We start from the raw sequence: 18,740 nt of genomic DNA, 5'->3' as shown, positions 1-18,740 counted from the left end.
GGGGTGAGAGAAGACACTGACAGCAACCAGTGTCATTCATAGCTTGGAGGAAGGGGGCACACTGGCCAGAGAAAGGAGGAGGGGGAGAGCTGGAGATGGTTTGGAAAAGAATTGCTTTAGAGTGGAGGGCCAGCACGGCTCCAAAAGGATGGAGTTCTTCATTTGGGGGAGAATGATTGTATGTGAGATAGGGGAAAGCAGGAGGAAATTATGGGAGACATGCGAATAGAGAAATGAGATGGCAGGAGCAAACGGGACAGAGAAGAGCAAGGACAAGATAATATAGCAGAGGAAAGAGCAAGGGGGATGGGCCTCAGAGAGCTTCCAGAGAAATAGGGAGAAATAATGAAGGAGAAGCTGCATTTGAGAGAAAGCACAGAAGAGACATGAAGATGAAAGAGAAAAATAAAGAAGAAAAACCGGGGAGGGAAACATGAGCATAATAAAATGGAGATGGATAGAATGAGTCAAAGATGGAGGGTGAGGGAAAAGCTGGGGTCAGACCAGCAAAGGAGAAACAACTTTTAAGTATATTCTATTTACAATGCATTCTGTGTATGCCTGACCTGTTCTGCACCCTGTGTTTTCCCTGCCTGGCTGGGTAGCGGTTAGCCTGGGATGGGGGCTGTGGGGAAGGAGAGGGAATGAGAGATTCAATGCTATCCCATTCCCTTGGAAGCAGCCAACTTTCTTCCCTGGGAGCCCCCTGCAAGGGGGAAGGTTTTGTTCCTGCGAAAGGCAGAAGCAGCAGCACATCCCCTGAACAAGGAGGGCAATATGGAAGAAGGGAGAAGCAGCGCAGAACGGAGCAGCACGGGCTCCCCCTGGGACAAACCGGGAACGCTTGGTTGGGAATCTGCTCTTAAAACAGGGGCAAGGGGCAGAGCCATCTGAGAGCCTGAAATGTTCCCTGCTCCCCCACCCCCCACCCACCGGCAACCTCCTTGCTACTGCTTTAAAATTAAATAAATACGGAGATTCTGCTGGCAAACCTCAGCAGTCCTCCTCCCCCAAAACTCTTGCTTAGATCATACCAAACTGCAGCGAAGTGAGACAGGGGCTCAGAGGGCTGCATGGGGAAAGGGTTGGGTTAGAAGGGAAACATTACACAGGAATAACTCCTGGTCTCACTGGAAAAGAGACATTTGTTCTATCTCTGTGTAATTTCTTTATACATTACTGCTGCCCCACTGCATTTCCATGTCCCTCCCACTGCATTGGTCTCTCACTCTCTTTAGCAAGGCAATTTCTGGTGCATTTCAGGACAATATTAACCCATTCCTCTTTCTCATAACTTAAAAACAATTTAAAAGACAGTTCCAGCAACTCACTGATGAGGAAGAGCATTCCCTTATAAAATCTTACAGAAAGGCTTGCAGGTCTCAGCCCCTCAGGTCCCCACCTTCTCAGTTACTTACAGCCAGGTACAGACAGCCAGGTGTGAATTTAAGCTGAAGGGAGAACTAAACCCACCCAAATACCCACCCAAATGCCCCTATACTCAGCCCTGGTAAGGCCACACCTTGAGTACTGTGTTCAGTTTTGGGCCCCTCAGTTCAAGAAGGATATTGAGGTCCTTGAACAGGTCCAAAGGAGGGCAACCAAGCTGGTGAAGGGACTCGAACACAGATCCTATGAGGAGAGGCTGAGGGAGCTGGGGCTGTTCAGCCTGAGGAAGAGGAGGCTCAGGGGAGACCTCATTGCTCTCTACAACTACCTGAAAGGAGGATGGAGCCAGGCAGGGGTTGGTCTCTTTTCCCAGGCAACTCTCAAAAAGACAAGAGGACATGGTCTTAAATTGTGCCGGGGGAAGTTCAGATTGGCTATTAGAAAGAATTTTTTCACGGAAAGGGTGATCAGACATTGGAATGGGCTGCCTGGGGAGGTGGTGGACTCTTCGTCCCTGGAGACATTTAAAAAGCGACTCGATATGGCACTCAGTGCCATGGTCTAGTGACTGTGGCGGTAGCTGATCAAGGGTTGGACTCGATGATCTCTGAGGTCCCTTCCAACCCAGCCTATTCTATGATTCTATGATTCTAAATCTGGGATCCCAACTGATTCTCCCTTGCCATCTGCCACCCCACTTTTAAAAATCCTTTGTCTTGCTCTTTGTCCAAGGCCTGTCCAGCTCTACATCCTCCTCCCTGGCAGATGCAATGCCAGCAGCAATCAGCCGTGTGCCTGGCCATTGCCTCCTGCTGCATCTCAGGGCTGTGCTAGGCTGCTCCTGGTCCAGAACTGTGAAGACATGGACACCATTGCTTAATCTACTGCTGTTTTCACTGTATGTTCAGAAAAGCCCCTGGGTTAGGACAGCAAGAGCCAGGGGGAAGGACCTCAGGTAGTTTTGTGGATCCTTGGAAGTAGGACGGCAGGCAATTCTGCAGCGCAAAACCAGGAATGCTGACGGAAAGGGTAAAAGAAAGGAAATTGGGAAAGGTAAGGGGGAAGATCAAAAAAAATCCGCTCAGAAGATGGGCATGAAAGGAAAGAGGTGGCCCAGGAGCAAACAGCAGTGGGAGAAGGCAGCATGAGGAAGCAACGCGGCACCAGAATTGTCTGGCAGAAGCTTGTCCACTGCCTGTGCTCCGCTTTGCTGTCAGCTCCTCGTTTCTGCAAACACTGAAACAGCACTGAACTCATGCGCTGTTCAGATATAACAAGCTGAAAAGAGAACAGATCAGCTCATTAATTTTCCTTGGGAAGGGTCTCTAGGCAGGAATTACTTTCTGCACCAACATCCATTCAATTACTTGCCTTCACACCAGTCAGATCTACAGGGATGTCTAACCCCATGCACATCACTCATGCCTGCCTGCCCTGGACACTCTCCCTCCTTCTCAGTATAAAAGCCTCCCAGACCTATTCCTTTCCTAATAATAATGACAATATGACAAACCCAATAACCTACAGATATAAAATACATTTCATTTGCTTGCTTCATAAAACCCTGATAAGGCATCCTTGCTCACTTTTTTTGAGATCCTGTAGGAGATCTACAGGAGCTAATGAAAGAATTAGACAAGGCATCACTCATAATAAAAAGTGATTTTAAAGCATTTGGTGCCAAGAAGGAATTAGGCTGGAAGATCCGTAGCCATTTCAAAGTTGTAAGAGGTGCAGTATCCATGTGTGGCATGAGCTTGCAGATCTCAGTTTCTTGGTGTATGTGTGGTTTTCATGTCCACACAGCTAAAGGGCTGAGAAAGGCCATTTTTCTTAAAGGGCAAAGATTTTTGAATGGCCTCAGGACACATTCAGGCAACTTTAAAGTTTGAGAAAGGATTATTTCAAGGAAGATTAGGAAAGAAAACAAAAGTGTGATCTGCAATAGTGTGAACCAACACCACTTCCCTCCTTCAGCCCCACAGTGGAACAGGTGCTCACTCTAGGGACACAAGGAGAAAACAGAAGGAATATCCCAAATAACACTCCTCTTTGGAGCAGTAGAAAGATCTGAAAATGCTGGCTGAAAGTCCACTGCAGGGAACAGAATGATAGGTGAGAGGGTAACCCCAAAACTGAAAGTTTGGAGACCAAATTCTTCAAGAGAAAATTCCAAGTCTGACTGCTGCTTATCTGTGTGCATAGCCCAAGGCTAAGTCCCCACGTCTATGTTTGCTATTGGATCTTTAAGCTGAGAAGAGAAAAGACAACTTAGCACAATATTTTGAACACAAGGGGTCCACCATTTCTTACCACCTACAGCACTGACTAATGCCAGCATCCCCCTACATCTCTCAAAATGAAAACAACCTTGTCAGAGGCTTCCTGCCAGTAGCAGGAGGCAGTTTGGGTTCCTTTGATTATTTACATGTAAAAAACCCTCATGCCCTCCTCTTCACTACCTCCCCTTACCCTAATAGACATGTCTTGACACCTACCCCAGGCAGCAAAAGTGATGTCTGTTTCACACCCTTTCTCTGGTACCTTTGCCATACTTTGGGCGAGGTGTGAGTAGACTCTAAATCTTTTGTCCTTTTTACAGCCTCCTGGGACCAAGCCCTTCCCTCCACAAATCTGCCCACTCTCTGCATCTTGGGGGAAAGAAATCTTTGCTGCATCCTTCTCCCTCCTGCTTACAAGGGTGAGCAATTCAACCAGGGACACCTTTCTCTTTCTTTCTGCTGAGAAAGAAGATAACCCCCCTCCCACTGCAAGCAGTTCAGGCATGACACCAAGAGGTCTGCCACCCAGAGGCTGGTGGAGATATTTGGCTTTGATGTTCTGGGACAAGCAAGAGAGTGCCAGCCACCAGCCCAGGCAGGCTGTGGGGCTGCAAAAAGACAAGCAGAGGCATCCTGGCAGTGGCGGTGCTAGACCTGTGCCATTCTGGCCCATCAGGCAAACCCGTGCTCAGCATGTGGCCATAGGGCTGTTTTTGCCTCCTGATGAGATTCTCTTGCTACATGGCCCTTATTCAAGTTTTGGTACAACCTGTGCCCTCAGGCTAGGGACTTAGAGCTGGGCTCAGCTCCTGTGCGGTGCATTGCACCCTCCTGCTCCACTTGTCACTTCTGACCAGCATCCAGGGGCTGGGGGAATGGGCCAGACCAACCTTCATATGGCTGGGGCAAGCCAGAGCACCCTGCCGGGGCCATGCAGCTTGCTCTCAGACTGCATTTCACACCCCTCATGCAGGGCTGCAGTTTGAGCCCACTGGAGAACATCATCCCCAATACAGGGAGGGGTGGGGGACCAGGCTGAGGGCACTTTGGAGCTTTTAATTGGAAGCATCCTGGCACTTTCCTTCTCCACAGTGCCTGTGGGGTCCTGTCAGATGTAAAAGAGAAGGAGCCCCGAGCTCCTCCAATCTGACAAACCTCACCCGCCCCTTCCTCCTCCCCCTCAAACCGCGTCCCTCTGGGTATGACTCTGTGGGCAGATAGACATGATCTGAATTCACTGCCTCTCCCGGCCAGGGCCCTCATACCTCCTGTCTCCACCCCAGCCTCCCTCTGCCCTCCAGTTTGGGGACACAGCTTAGGAAAGGAGTTCTTTCCTGCAGCCTCCCTTCCCTGCATGGCTTTGTATTTGGGCTTCCATTTTTTTTTTTTTTTTTTTTTTTTTTTTCCCCTCTTCCCTCTCTCATTAATTTTTAATTAAGGAGATGTCTCCTTCCCCGGTTGTAATGAATAGGTGTATGAAAGGCTTTTCATTTTTTATTAATCTATATCTCTATATATTTATCTATTTGGAGGAAATGCGTGCGTGTATGCGAGCAAGTGTGTTTAAAACATCTCCCATTAATTTACTGCTATTGATTTTCTGGCGTGGAGACAGCATATAGTATTCAGCATAGAGCTCCTCTGCAGGATATGTTAAAAGGCAGCAGTTTGGGTTGACAAAGGGCACTAAATGCAGTATGCGTCAAATAGACCATCGCTCAATGAAGTCACTTAGCTATTCAAAACATGTCCAGCCATCACTCAACCGTTTGCACCAAGAACGGGGGGGAAATTCGCGCTTCTTCCCGGACATAACCATTTCCAAACAGCAGCTTTAGCTTGCTTTGGTGAGAGACATTAGGACATACATAGTTTATTCCCCCCTCCCCCTCCTCCTGCCTTCCATCTCCCAGTGCCGGTCTTAGAAAATCAGTTCTGCGGTACCCACTCCCCGCTCTCTCCCATCGGGGAGCCCCAGGCACACCCAGATCTGGTGGACACCGACAGACACAGACGTTGTACCTGGATGTCCACAAACCCCTGGCAGCCCACCTTCCAGCCGGGACCTCATTCATAAGCAGGGCTTTTACAATGGGCTGTAATGTGCACTTGTGTGCTCTCACTCTCTCTCTTCCTCTCTCTGTGTGTAACAGAAACCACACATTTCCATCGGTCGCCCCTATCCCTCCAGCACTGGCTGAAGACCACCTCCCCAGCCCACACGCACGCCAATAGCAGTACTGAGCAACACGTATTGAAAAGCGAATCACTGGCCCCTCTTTTCTTTCCCCCTCCCTTAGGAACGTCTGATTCCAGAAGTTGGCTGCAGCGGTGTCTCTTCTGCCATCAGACATGTCACTGAGTTGCTGTTCAGTTTCACCACATCAGACTTAGGCTGATTTTTCCATTCAGAGACCTGTTTATTTTTAGCCTTTACCATAAATCTTAAAAAACAAAACAAAACAAAACAAAACCAACAAAACAACAACAACAAAAAAATCCCCCAAGAAAGTAAAACCCAAACAAAACTCCAAACAAAAACCCACCCCTCAACGACAAACAAACAGAAGGAAAAATCCCAGCCCCAAACAAAACCAGTCAGCCACGAACTAGACCCCTCTGCACCCAGCCCAATGAGATGTGGTTGCTTACAGACATTACGAAATGCTCAGAACTCTGCTCGAGATGACTAGAATTGTTAGATCTACCATATGAGACATTTTGCATGTAACGAGGCTGCTTCTCTTTCTCTCTTTTTCCCTCTTAAAGTGAACTCATAATTGCATCCTAAGTGCTTTGCAGTCACCCCCTCCCCACATCGTCGCCCACTCCCAGACTTGTCTTTGCAATAAGCCATATGTAAAGAGAGCAATTATTTCACTCTGTGGTTACAGCCGGCGCACAGCAATAATACAGCATTTTGGCATTGCTTTCCCAGGCAATACAAACAAGCTGAAGACAGGCAGACCACACAGTGGCTTTTTGAAAGGGTCTCTCAGTGTTTCGGTCACACACACATTATTCCCGTTGGAGAGGGAAAGTAAATTTTGTGGGGATGCAGGGGGGGAGGGGGGAGGGGGAATGGGGGGGAGAGGAAGGAGAGGGGAGGAAAGGGGTAGGGAAGAGGAAAGGAGAAGGGAGGGGAGCAGGGAATGTTTTGCCTGTCTTCTTGCCTCTGTGCCCTGAGTAACTGAGCCCACTGCTCTCGATCCATGGTGAAAAGAATGAAGTGAGAAAATGGTGGAATGTGGAGGGGTTTGTTCAGAGAAAGGGAGAAACGTGGGGTGGTGGGAGAGGAAAGGGGTGGAGGGGGAGTGTGGAGATCCAGAATCAAATACCTTCCAGGCAGCAGGTTCTCCATAATCCAGAATGGGTCATGACTTCCTCGTTCTTTTTGCTGGTTTCGTTCTCACTGACAGTTTTAGTCTTGCAAACCCCTCTGGAGTAAAGCCAGTAGTCGGTCCCCACAGCTATGGTCATCAGGCTGAAGGCAGCGAAAGCACCAACGGTGGTTAAAAGCATCTGAACACCTCTGTCAAAGAGCCCCATAATTCTTCATTATACAAATACCCAACCGCCTTCTGATTCTTGGGGTGTGTGTGTTTAATAAAATAAAAGAATAATTCCGACTAATAATATAATGGGTATATATAGAGAGATAGATATCAAAAAAGGGAGGTAAGAAAGCCCACGGAAAAGAGTGTAAATTAGAAAGACCACACGGGAAGAGGCTTGCCTTTTAAATCGGAAACGTTCCGGTTGAAATATAAAAAAGGAAAAAGGAAAAAGAAAAAAGAAAAAAAAAAAGAAAAAAAAAAAAAAAAGACAGAAAAGAACCAAGAAAAAACAAACAAATAAAGAGAGAACCCCCCCAAAACGAGATGCCTTAATCCCTTTTTCTAAAATTCTGGTCTCCAGTTTCCATATGTAATGGCTAATTTGGAGATGGCTTCCACAGTGAACAGGGGAGCAGCAGCAGCATCCTCAACACAATCTCTCATTATCTGGACCTAGACAGTTAGAGACTGTAAGAGCAGAGATGCAACCTTCAGTCTTCTTGCTTAGCTCTGCAGCCTGCGCCATGAAAATCCTTTTCCTTCCCAGTTATCTTCCTTAGGTTTTTTATTTTTTTTTTCCCGGCAGCGGCAGTCGCTCCAATCCTCTCTCACTTTTTTCCTGCTTGCTTCTCCTTCCTTTCGCTCGCTCCTACCACCAAGCCAGACTGCCCAGTATACTGTAAGCCCTTGATTTCAGCTGAACAGGTGCCGAGGTCTTGCCTCCCATGGCTTTTCCGCACAGCCGCGGTGCTCGCTCCCAGCGGAGGTGGGCGAGAAGAGAGGGGGGCTCCTGGAGGGGGACAGGAAGGGGGAGGAGGAGGGTGGGGGGGTGGGGGGAAGGCGGGGGGAGGAGGAGGAAGGGGAGAGGCTGCGCCCCTCCCGGGCGGCGGGGGGGGGGGGCGCGGAGCGGAGCCCGGCTGCGGCACCCCCTTCCCCGCGGCGGCCCCCGGCGACTCTCCCCCGGGCCCCGGTTACTGCATCAAGGCGGCGGCAGCGGCAGCGGCAACGGCAGCGGCGGCGGCGTCGCGGCGCTGTCCGGCTCCCCCGCGGCGGCGGTGGTGCTGAAGGACAGCTCCCCGGGGCGGCGGGGCGGGAGGAGCGCTCGGCGGCCCGCGGTGGTGCTGAAGGACAGCTCCCTGCCCGCGCCGCCCGCGCCCCGACAGCCGCCGCCGGCAGCCGCCCTCCCTCCTCCTCCTCCGCTCTGCGCGGGCAGGCAGAGCAGGCAGGGAGGGGCGGGAGAGGGGAGGGAAGAGGAGGGGGGGGGGCAGGGGGGGGGGGGTAGCCGGCCCATCCCCCCACGCACCCAGCGCACCCCCTCTTCTTAGACCGCCGCTGACAGCCCCGGGAGGGGTTGCGCGCTCCTCTCCTCCCCCCCCCCCCCCCTTCCCCCGATGAAGGTGTAAGCTGGGGCTCTCCCTCGCTTTCTGCCTCCCCCCCGCTTCCCCCCAAGCTCAGCCTCCCTCGCATTCCCACCGTACGCGCCCAGAGCTGCAAGCGCAACCCGCACACACTGCAGTTAGACCCGCACAAAACTTCAGTCAGCCGTTGCTCTCCCCAGGAGACTGGTGAAATGTAACGTGGAAGGGTAATTTAAAAATAAGCATTTATTACTGTTACTGTTGTCGTTGTCATGATTTTTAAGTGCTCGCTCTTCACTCTTCTCGGGTTTGCTGCAAGTTGCATATGTTTTGGTGTTGCTCATTTTCCGTCCCTCTGTCTCCCCCTGACCAGTGTTATATGAATCCCTGTGTTCTGTCTTTGCCTATACAGATTTCTGTGAAATCCCAATGCCTGCTCCAAGAAGCAGACATTTTGCAAAGATTCTTCATGAGAAAGGGCAATTTATTATTGATACTGTTATTTTGTTAAGGAAAGAAACCACCAAACTGAATAGCTTCCTCTCTCCCCCAGCCCCTGGAAAGCAATCCGCTTCTCATACCCTTGTTTTACACAGAAAGAGGCATGAGCTGAATGGATGCAGACTGAAATCTATCACTGCTTAAGTTTCCTGGGCAGACACAATCCGATAGTACTGGGAACGTATACAAAAATTGTGCAATACTGACATCTAAGTATGTCATAATCCTCTCTCTCTTCCTCAGCAGTATCATTACACCAGGTTAATTACATTAGTCACCTCCTGGTTCTATACATGTAGCTGCTCATTAATGCAACAATCATAAAGAAAAGACATAATCTAATTCTTGATGCTACCAATTTTGTTTCTCTCTGATCAGATTCATTGTTGAGTGAAAAAGAGACCAGAAGAGCTGCTCTAGGTTCATCTTTTTTCTGTGCAGGGGAGCAGGGCTGAGGGAAGGGGGTGCTTGGAAGTTGAACCAGTTGGAGGGCTTTGGCCATGTTGCAATTTCATAACTCCATCTATTTCTCCCCTTTTCTCCCTCTCTGGGTGCAGATGTGGACTGCTCTTTCAGGATAGTCCCCCCAGGACTGATGGGCATGACGGGCTCTAGAGCAAGTAGCAAGGGGACCACTGGCTGCCTTATTGACCGTTTCTCCAATTTGGAGGACACAGATCAGGCTGCCACAGGAGCTGGGGGTTTTTGGCTGCACTCACGTTGCTGCCAAACAGCTGAGGATGGACAATGGGGGGAGGTGACCCCAGCACAACATTAGCACAGCCTGCTGCAAGGGTGTGGAGGATGGGTAGCTGTGGACAGGCTCTCTGAACTGTTCTTGGCTCAAAGGAATCTGAGAGGCAGAGAGATGCAGAGAACATTCCTGAGCTGGTGATTATGGCTTTACAGGGATGGCCTGTGGTGAGGAGGAGGCTATGTGAGGCTCTTAACTGAGGAAGCTAGAGAAGATCACGTGAGGAACTTTGTTTCTCTTCTGAGACCTTCCACTAAAAAAAAGAAAGGGACCTTGAAGGGGGAAGGAAAAAAGGAGGAATAAGCAATTCTTGGGACTCTCAGACATTTTCATGCTGGTGCTCATGTCCATCCAACCCCACTCCAGTATTCTCATTCTTCAAGAGGGTGGAAAAGTTGGGTCAGGAGCTTGAAAGAACTAGAAAGAGGAAAAAACTTCAGCTGTAAATTTTGGCACTGATATCCATCAAATATGGATATGGATGTATACATATCCATGTATATCAACACGTATATGGATGGCAAAAACACTCGGTGAAGGTATGGAGATCATAGCTCCAAGGAAAGTGGGCTCCTCAGTTACTCTGCAGTCTCAAAAACGTTTAGCAGAGCTCTTCTAGTAATGCCATGCAAGGAACTTGGCTGGAGTGGAAGCAAAAAGGTCTCAGGCCCTTTGAAATCTCACCCATGTTAATACAATCAAAGAGGAGGAGCAGACAAGAGATGATGCTGTGTTTTCACTTAGGCCTTACCTGTGTAGCCCACGTGCTGGAGTGATTATTTTACCAGTACAAGCAGTAGTGCTGCTTCGGGCCAAAGGTATGCTGGGCTGCACGGACAGGGGTTGTCTCTAGGTCGAGGACCTTGCTTCTGCTGGTATATCAGTCTAGTGAGACTAGTAGGGTGAACAAGCAGTCACTGCATAAGTTGTGAATTTGGGCTTGAAGGGGACCACGACACTGTGAGAAATCACAGATTTCATCTAGGACAAGAAAAATATTGCTGAAATGTCAGGAGTTCTTATCTTTACATTTAACAAATCCAATCAGATACAGAGGATGAAGCAGCAACTGGGCCAGAACAGAGACCTTCAAGCCAACCCAGAACTGTTGCCTTTATTGCATAATTCTACAGCTTTGAACAGTCTGGTTTCAAGTGACTACAGCAGCAGAAGAGGGGCACATTCTTCCTGAAGAAACTGCCAGTTGTAAGAAGGCCAGGTTTGCAGGGTGGTGAGTTCTTTAATCTCTGAGACAGACCTATGAGGGCTCAGCACATCTCAGAATCAGGACTAAACAGGGCTTCCTGCCTCACGCTTGCCAATTTCCAGAAATAATTCTCTTCCTGCTACCCTACTTATATACTCTTAGACCGTCCACAATAATCCCTCTGCAGTTCTAAATGCCACAGGAGAAGAATGGAACAAAGGCAATGCAAATGCCAGAATGTCCTGTGTGACTGCTTGTGCTGTGGCTAGATGCTGTGCTGAGATTTCATCTTTCCTACAAAGAATCATTAAAAATGATAATACGAAGCAAGAATATAGAATAGAAACACTGTGGCAGATTTTTACAACAGTCGCGTCTTACTGAATAGAGCAACACAGAATGACATCTATAGAAGACTAAGGAGAGAGAAATTAATAGTCTGGAGGAAATAGAGAGATTTTAAATTACATTTTAAATTACTTGGAATGAGAAGCTGATGAGACAGAGAGCTGCAGGAAGTCTGCTTCCAATGGCAAACCAAGAGTGCTTCTATTTGTGGAGAGAAGGGGCAGTGCTGTAGGAAAAAAAGGGACACAAGAAAGATGCAGGAAGGGAGATGAAGGGCACGAAGTCGGAAGCAACTCCATGGGATGGTAATGGAACTGAACAGAGTGCTTGTGGATTGAGTGCTGCAGTGGAGCATTTTGTCACCTAGAAGAAAATCAGACAGCGATACTGTATGAAAACTGGTATCTAGGAATCTTTGTCCTGGGGATGCCAGCTCAGAAGGAGCTGCTGTAATGTAAAATGCAGCTGCATTCACAGGCAGAGCAGAAGTGTTAATAGACAGATGCACTAGCAGAGGAGATGTTAGGAAAAAGAAATTGGGGTTATGGTGATGACTACAGAACTGGAAGGCAATGGGGCAGAAAAGATGGAAGTGAGATATGAGGCAGAAAGAGAATTCATACTTAAGAGATCCCACTGGAGAAAGTTGAAAAAAGTCACATAACCGTATGGTTAGGCAAGCAGAAGGAGTAAGCATAGCAGTCACCACCGGCACCCAAAGCTGAGGATCCCAAAGCACTTAGGAAACATTAATCACTTCATATCTGTGGCCTTGTGGGTTTTCTAGACCAATTTAACAAACTAGGAAATTGAGGAAAGAAAAGCTGTGGTTTTGCCAGAGAATTGCAGGCGGACACTATAGGGTTAGGGATAGAGATAGAGAGATAAACACAGCTGGAAAAAGCCTCAGTTGTCCTCTCTTTTTATCTTCAGGTTCATATAAGTTGAGAAGCAGCATTAAGGACAGTTTAAACATCAAATATTCAAATACTACAGGAGATTCATCTCTAGTGTAGCACTGTGACCAGAAAGGAAGAAAGAAGAAAGGATATAGAGGTTGCAAAGGTCTAACAATTAAAATGACTACGTTTCTATGCAAAAGTGGTGCTGGTGCTGCCCCGAGAGTATATTAAAAATTCTTGTGTTAGACAGGAGTGTTAGACAGGAGTGGAACACTGGCAGGGACTGAGTATGAGGTTATAAGGGTGCAATACGTAACTCCCTTGATTTCTGACCTCTATCCCCTTCCAAGTGTTGTTGAGGGTTTTTTGTTTGGTTTTTTTTTTGTGGGTCTTTTTTTTGCAAACAACTGGTTTAGCATCATGATACCCTTTCAAAGTAACATGTTCACTACTTCATGAAGGCCCTGAGGCACTGAAAAATTCAGAACATAATCCCAAAGCCCACCAAAGCATTTTCACTGATTTTAGTGGGACATGGTTGCTGCTGTAAATAAGATGAGTACTCATGGATACACAAAAAATCGGTTGCAGATTGAATCCTGAAGCTAGAACTCCTCAGGCCTGAGCCAGGCAAGGTTCCTTTTCCTCATGCAACATTTTCTTCCACTGAAGGGAAGCCTTTGAAATGTTTGCTACTCAGAGATGGCTGGGGAAAAAAAAAAAGGCGTTAACTCGGGAGCCCTGTGAGTTGATTTCTTCAAAAAGGGAAAGGCTACCTTCTTTGCTTGAAAGAGATGGTGGGAGAAGACTGGGATTCCCAGGATGAATTTTCCACCATGATGAATTGCTGGGCTGTGAACTGTTTTGCCTCTCTGTCTCTTTCTGGGCTCTGCTGAGGTTTGTATGTACAGCAGCCTCCTAATCAATAGGAATAGAAAAAAAAAATCAATGCTGCAACCCATTAGCTCTAACAGAGGGCAGGCTGCTAACAAGTCACTATAGCTGGCATTCCAGTATTTAGTAAAGTATCCTCAGTGAGGATATATATGCAAACCTATAGGCACAAAACTGCATAAGACTAGCAGAGAAAATCCGTCATGAGAACATCTCCCCATCCCACCAACATCTCTATTCCCATGTATTTACACAACTATCTTAAACTAAAGACACTGTCCAACCAGATGCTGTCCTTCATACTTTTCCACTACAGAGCACACATTTTTCAACACTTGATCTACAACCCCAGGCTCCCTTCATGCTGCACCATCTTGTATATAAATAAATGCCTCTACACACCCTTACTTCTGCATAAACCACACACCATGGACATCCAGTCTGTAACCTCATTATTCACAAGCATACATTCCTTCTCTGCTGTATCCCCAGATTCTTCATGGAAATCCTTTTTTCGTGCCATTCATAAAAAAAAAAATAAATCAGACACATAGTGCACAGAGATGTTCACAGACATCCAACCTGGAAGCATATTCCAGAGAACAAAAAGTTGGTGAAAAGTTTATGGCAGAGGTTTTGTAACCACAATCTGCTCTGAAGTCAAAGCAGAGGGAAAGGATCCCCAGAATGGACTGAAGAAGCAATGGGTCTTGCTGACCATTGTGCATGAAACATGGGCACTAGAAACTGTCTTGCTCCCAAGAAAACCTTTGGTCACCTTTCCATTGACTGTAACTAGAACAGATTCAGACTCCTGATCTGCCTCTCATGGTAAGGGAAGGTATCTCCAGCTCAGCTTCAGAATCCAGGAGTTTATTTCTTGACTAACATGAAATTCCAGCGAGGAAATATGCAGTGGCTGTGGTTTCACTCTTGAAGAAGAAAAAAAAAAGCCTGTTTTCATGTTAAGATAGCAGTTATCAGAGCATTGCAAGAAAGAGAAAGGCCTTGCATTTTTTTCTGAGCTGAAGGTTTTCAGAATCTTCCTGAAAGCATCAGCACAATGATAAATGCTGAGGGAAAGGTGAGGCCTACAGTAAAGACGGTTCATGTTGACACTGATCGATATTCTGTGATACCAGAGAAGAGGATCCTGTGCAGCCTCATCTATTCAGTATCATCAGCTAAAGCCACAATCCAGCCCAACTATGAGCTTCTGCTATCTTGTCCTCAGCTGCCAGACATTATCACTGGGGCTTCCTGCATGGGGCAGACTTGCTCTCCTAGGTCTGGTGGTACTGATGCAGGTAACCTTCCCTCAAGCCAGGTATATACCCTTCTGTCTTCTTTAGCTCTAGCTCCTCTTCTGTCAGATAGTTTAGGGTATCAAGGAAGGAAGAGTGAATTTTTAATTTCTCAGTAATAAACTTGGGTAGAGAAAAGACCCCTGAAGGAACACCCTAAGCAAAACAAGAGAAACTTTTAGTCTCTAGCATAGGTTATTTAGTCTCTCTGAGTTGTCACCATGTCCCACTGATGTAACATGCTACTGGTTTTAATGTGAGCAGGGTTTCTTTCTCTAGTCCCACATAGTCAGGGAGGCATCCCATGGGATGTGCTTATACTTCAGACACTTTTTCAGAGAAAGCCAGCTGGTTATATTGTGTCCACAGAGCTGCTGTATGAATTCCTTCGATTTGATTTTACATTACCATTGTAAAGGTTTAGGATCCCCAGTGTGAATTCCTATGGAAGAAGTGGGTTAAAGAGATCAGATTAAGCCAGTCAGATGGTACATTGGAGCATTATGGTGATGCACAGAGGGTATACCATGGACAGAAATGGTAGAGAGGTGATAGTCTCTGCCTTGGGAACAGAGGCCTATTTTAAAAAGAAGCAAAACACACACGTCTATTTAGGCTTCTAAGTCCCATGTTCAGACATCGAAGAACTGTCCTGATTTTCAGGAGTGCTGAGCACTCAGTATCTCACACTGATTTTGCAGAGATGTAGAGGCTCCAAATACCTCTGGATATCTGTTTTGATGTCTGAATGTCATCTTAGCAGGCTAACTTTGACCTTGTATAACAACAAAATTCTTAATAGAAATGAAATCAGAAGTCCTAGGGCCAAATACTGGGCTCGTTGGGATTTGCCACTTTCAATCATTCACTGCAGCCACTGACCACTTTTGGAAATTTCTGGAAACAGTCTGAAAGCAGCGTTTACTCACACTATGGCAAATCACAGGAAGTGTACTGCAGAGCAAAGGAATTTCCAGCTATGCACTTGGCTCATCCAGCTTCACCAGACTAAGCTCAGGACTTCGATGATGCCTCTCTGCTGGCTGTGTGGGTCTCCTTGGCAGCACTGACCCCAACAGAGGCTGGCCAGATAGTCCAGCCTGTCCTTCAAGGCTGTAGGGGTGTGGTTCTTATTTCTGCTTCTCTGATTTGTTTGCTCTGTTGTTGTCTGCTCACACAGTGAGCAAGTCTGGCAGGGGGCAAGGGGAAGCATATCTTTCTCAGCCATGCTCCCCCATCCATACAAAAAACACAAGAACATGCACAGGAGAAGACAGATCAGAGGTGGGAAAAGAGAATCTCAGGCTGGTTATTACCTGGGTTAAGGGGGTGGCTGGGAGACGAGCAGTCCTCTGGGCAGAGCTGGTCCTCCTGCCATGCTCGCCAATACTGTATTCCTTGATGGGACACTTTTCCAGGTTGCTTTTGACTATTAGATAAAGCTATTCAGTTGCCATCTTTCCAGTAGCCAGTCTGAAGTGACAAACCACTTCTGTGTCTCAGACTATTAGGAATCTTCTCTGCAACTGACCTATATTGGTTACAAGCTTCATTCGTTCTGGCCTGCACTCCTCTCTCTCTTCTCCCACATGGAGCACACGCACTGCTCCTCCTCCTCAAACAAACACCTTTACACATCCAAGGACATTGTAAAAATAAAATGATCACAACCTGGCCCTCTGGGAGCCTCGGTTTTACAGTTTGTCCCGCTCTGATGGCAACAGAATTCACAACCCAGTTCAAGAGAGACAGACAGTGAGTGAGAGAGAAGCAGGCAGACAGGCATAGACAGAAGGAGATGGAGGAATCAGTGAAACATAAAAAGGAGTAGAAGAAAAAAAAAACAGGGCAACTGGAAGGAATAAGCTACAACAAGGGAAGATATGTAAACTAGGAGTCCAGAACACAACTGAGAGAGGGGATGGAGTTACAGGGGAGGGTAAAAATTTAAAAGGATAGAAAGTTGAAGAAAGAGATAAAGAAAAAAAAGATGGAAAAAAAAAAGGCAGAGGAAAGGACAGAGAAAAAAGAAATGGTCAAAAGGCAGTGGGGTAGGTCAAGTCAGGCAGCAAAGCAAAGTGGTGTCTATGACAAGAAGTGGAATGCCTGTGAATTTGGACACTATTTTTTCACAGTTCCTTTTTCATTGACAGTAAACTGTGAGGAAAAGGGCAAGAATGGCATTTACACTACCAGGGCCACTGAGTCTCTGTGCACTGGCAGTGAGCCCTGTGTGCACAACAGTGCTTCTTTTCTGGACTGGGAAGTTGTGCTCTGATCGCTGCCTTACATCCTCTATCAGGTCCCAGTAAGAACACCTCAGCCCTAGAAGTGTCTCCCTTTTTCTCATAAGAATCCTCCTCCTTTCCCCCACCCCCGATCCCCGTTCTTTTTTTGCACTCTGAAGCCATGCCTTGCCTTCTCATTTCCCCCCAGTTCATTTCTAGCCTTTCTCTTTTTCTTCTGCTTATAACTCTTCTCTTTCTCTCTCCTCTTTCCTCATGGCTTTTCTTCCTCACTGTCATTTATTCAGCTCCTCCTCACATAGGCATATATAATCCCCTTCCCCCCCCCCAAACACAAACACTCTTTATCTCCACTCTTTAGTTATCTGCTTATTACTGTAGTACCTAGCAGACACACATCTCTCTCCCACAGAAAATCCATCTCTCTCCCCACCACACACACACCTGCCAAATCTATCTGGCTTTCTTTCCTTCACAGCCTTTCCCTCACTGTCCTCCAGCCCGTCCATTTCTTTGTCTCCCCCTTCCCAATTCTTCTGCCTTTCCCTCTCTACAATCCATTCCTCTTTCCTTCTCCCCCACTCAGCCCATCTGTCTGTCCCTCCTTTCCCACAGTTGTCTCCAGCTGATACACACGTATCCCACACTCTCTCCCTTTCTTCACTCCCCCTTTTCCTACATTTAATCTCTTTGCATCTCCTGCACGCCCAGGCCCACGCTTGCTCTCTCCCATACTGAGGAGGCGGCAGCAAAGAATTTGCTGCTGACCGCTGCATTGCTAGGAGGCAAACACATGGCTGGCCTTGTGCAGGCCAGTTTCTGCCTGAGTGCCCCAAGTCACATATCCCCAGCATCATCTCCGGCACTGGGAAAACAGATGGTATAATAAATGAGCACAGTCTGACAAAAAAGAGGAAAGGGTGCCTGCTTTGGATACCCCCACCCCCACAGAGACACACATCCAATGCGGGCACAGCTCTCTTGCTCCCAAACTAGTCATTTTGGGCCAGAATTAGCCAGCTGAACAAGGCACAAGCTCTACCCTAGAACCAGATGCAGGGGACAGGGGTAGGAGAGGGTGGTAGTGGATTGAAAGACCAGTGGGGTTTTTTTCTGACAGCAACTTATAACCCCAGAAAGAAAAGTACAACCCAAACCATTCTATGATCAAAGCAGTCATAAAGTAAGGGGGAGGGATGTTAATATGGGAGGTGTAGCAGAATTGTGGGGACATATTGTTAGAAGACCTCCTTGTGCAGAAGCAATTAGGGGGAAAAAGGCAAGAAGAATGGTCAGCATAGAGGAATCAGGTATGAAAACGGTTGTTGACTGAGATGGCGTCCACTGTCATCTTGGTAAAGAGGAAAAGTCATCATACTAAGCAGTCTTACCTGAGAGGGCAGTAACTTAGTCCACCTAAGGGGAATACCCCCAAATCCCAATAGGTGCAGAAACCAGAGGACACACTCCACATTACTCTGCTTTTGCTCATACCAGAACTGCCCTCCTACCTTTAACCAGCTTCATGACATTGTCCAAGAATGCTCCTTTACCTCCCCAGATACCTGCACCTAGAGACTTGTAGCATCCTTTCCTTTCTTTGCTTTTACCCCAGTTACAAGAAACTTACGTGTTTACCCATTTCCAAACCCACCAATGTTCCCTCCCCATCTAACATTTTCATATTCATTGCAGCCTGATCTCTCTCTGCTGACAATAACACTGAAAAGCATTATCTTAACCCTATAAGACATCTTTCCTACACACACTGTTCTGATGCCTTTAGCTGATTTTATGCCAGATGCTTAAACTGCAACCTGAATTGGAAAACTCCCCAAGATGAAGCCACCCAACCTCACAAAGTCCTAGAAATAGCACACAGTGTCCACACACAGTTGTTAGACTAAGATGCACCACACGAGCTAAAATAAATCAGCAAAAGCAGAGAAGGGAAACAAATACAGAAAAGAGATTCCTCCCATGCAGAGCTGAAGGCAT

General features: G+C 47.2%; 1 protein-coding gene across 1 annotated transcript in view; it reads right to left on the bottom strand.

Moving 5' to 3' along the window:
* The window catches only part of CACNG2 (calcium voltage-gated channel auxiliary subunit gamma 2), a 53,832-nt gene extending 46,612 nt beyond the window's left edge, over positions 1–7,220 (bottom strand). The window contains exon 1 of the mRNA XM_030463379.1: positions 7,010–7,220. Coding sequence (XP_030319239.1) covers positions 7,010–7,220 — 211 coding nt within the window. The remainder of the gene's footprint in view (positions 1–7,009) is intronic.
* Positions 7,221–18,740: the final 11,520 nt, after the last annotated feature.

Source organism: Calypte anna, chromosome 1, assembly GCF_003957555.1.
Source record: "Calypte anna isolate BGI_N300 chromosome 1, bCalAnn1_v1.p, whole genome shotgun sequence".
Taxonomy (NCBI): domain Eukaryota; kingdom Metazoa; phylum Chordata; class Aves; order Apodiformes; family Trochilidae; genus Calypte; species Calypte anna.
This window is presented reverse-complemented; position numbering and strand designations above follow the sequence as displayed.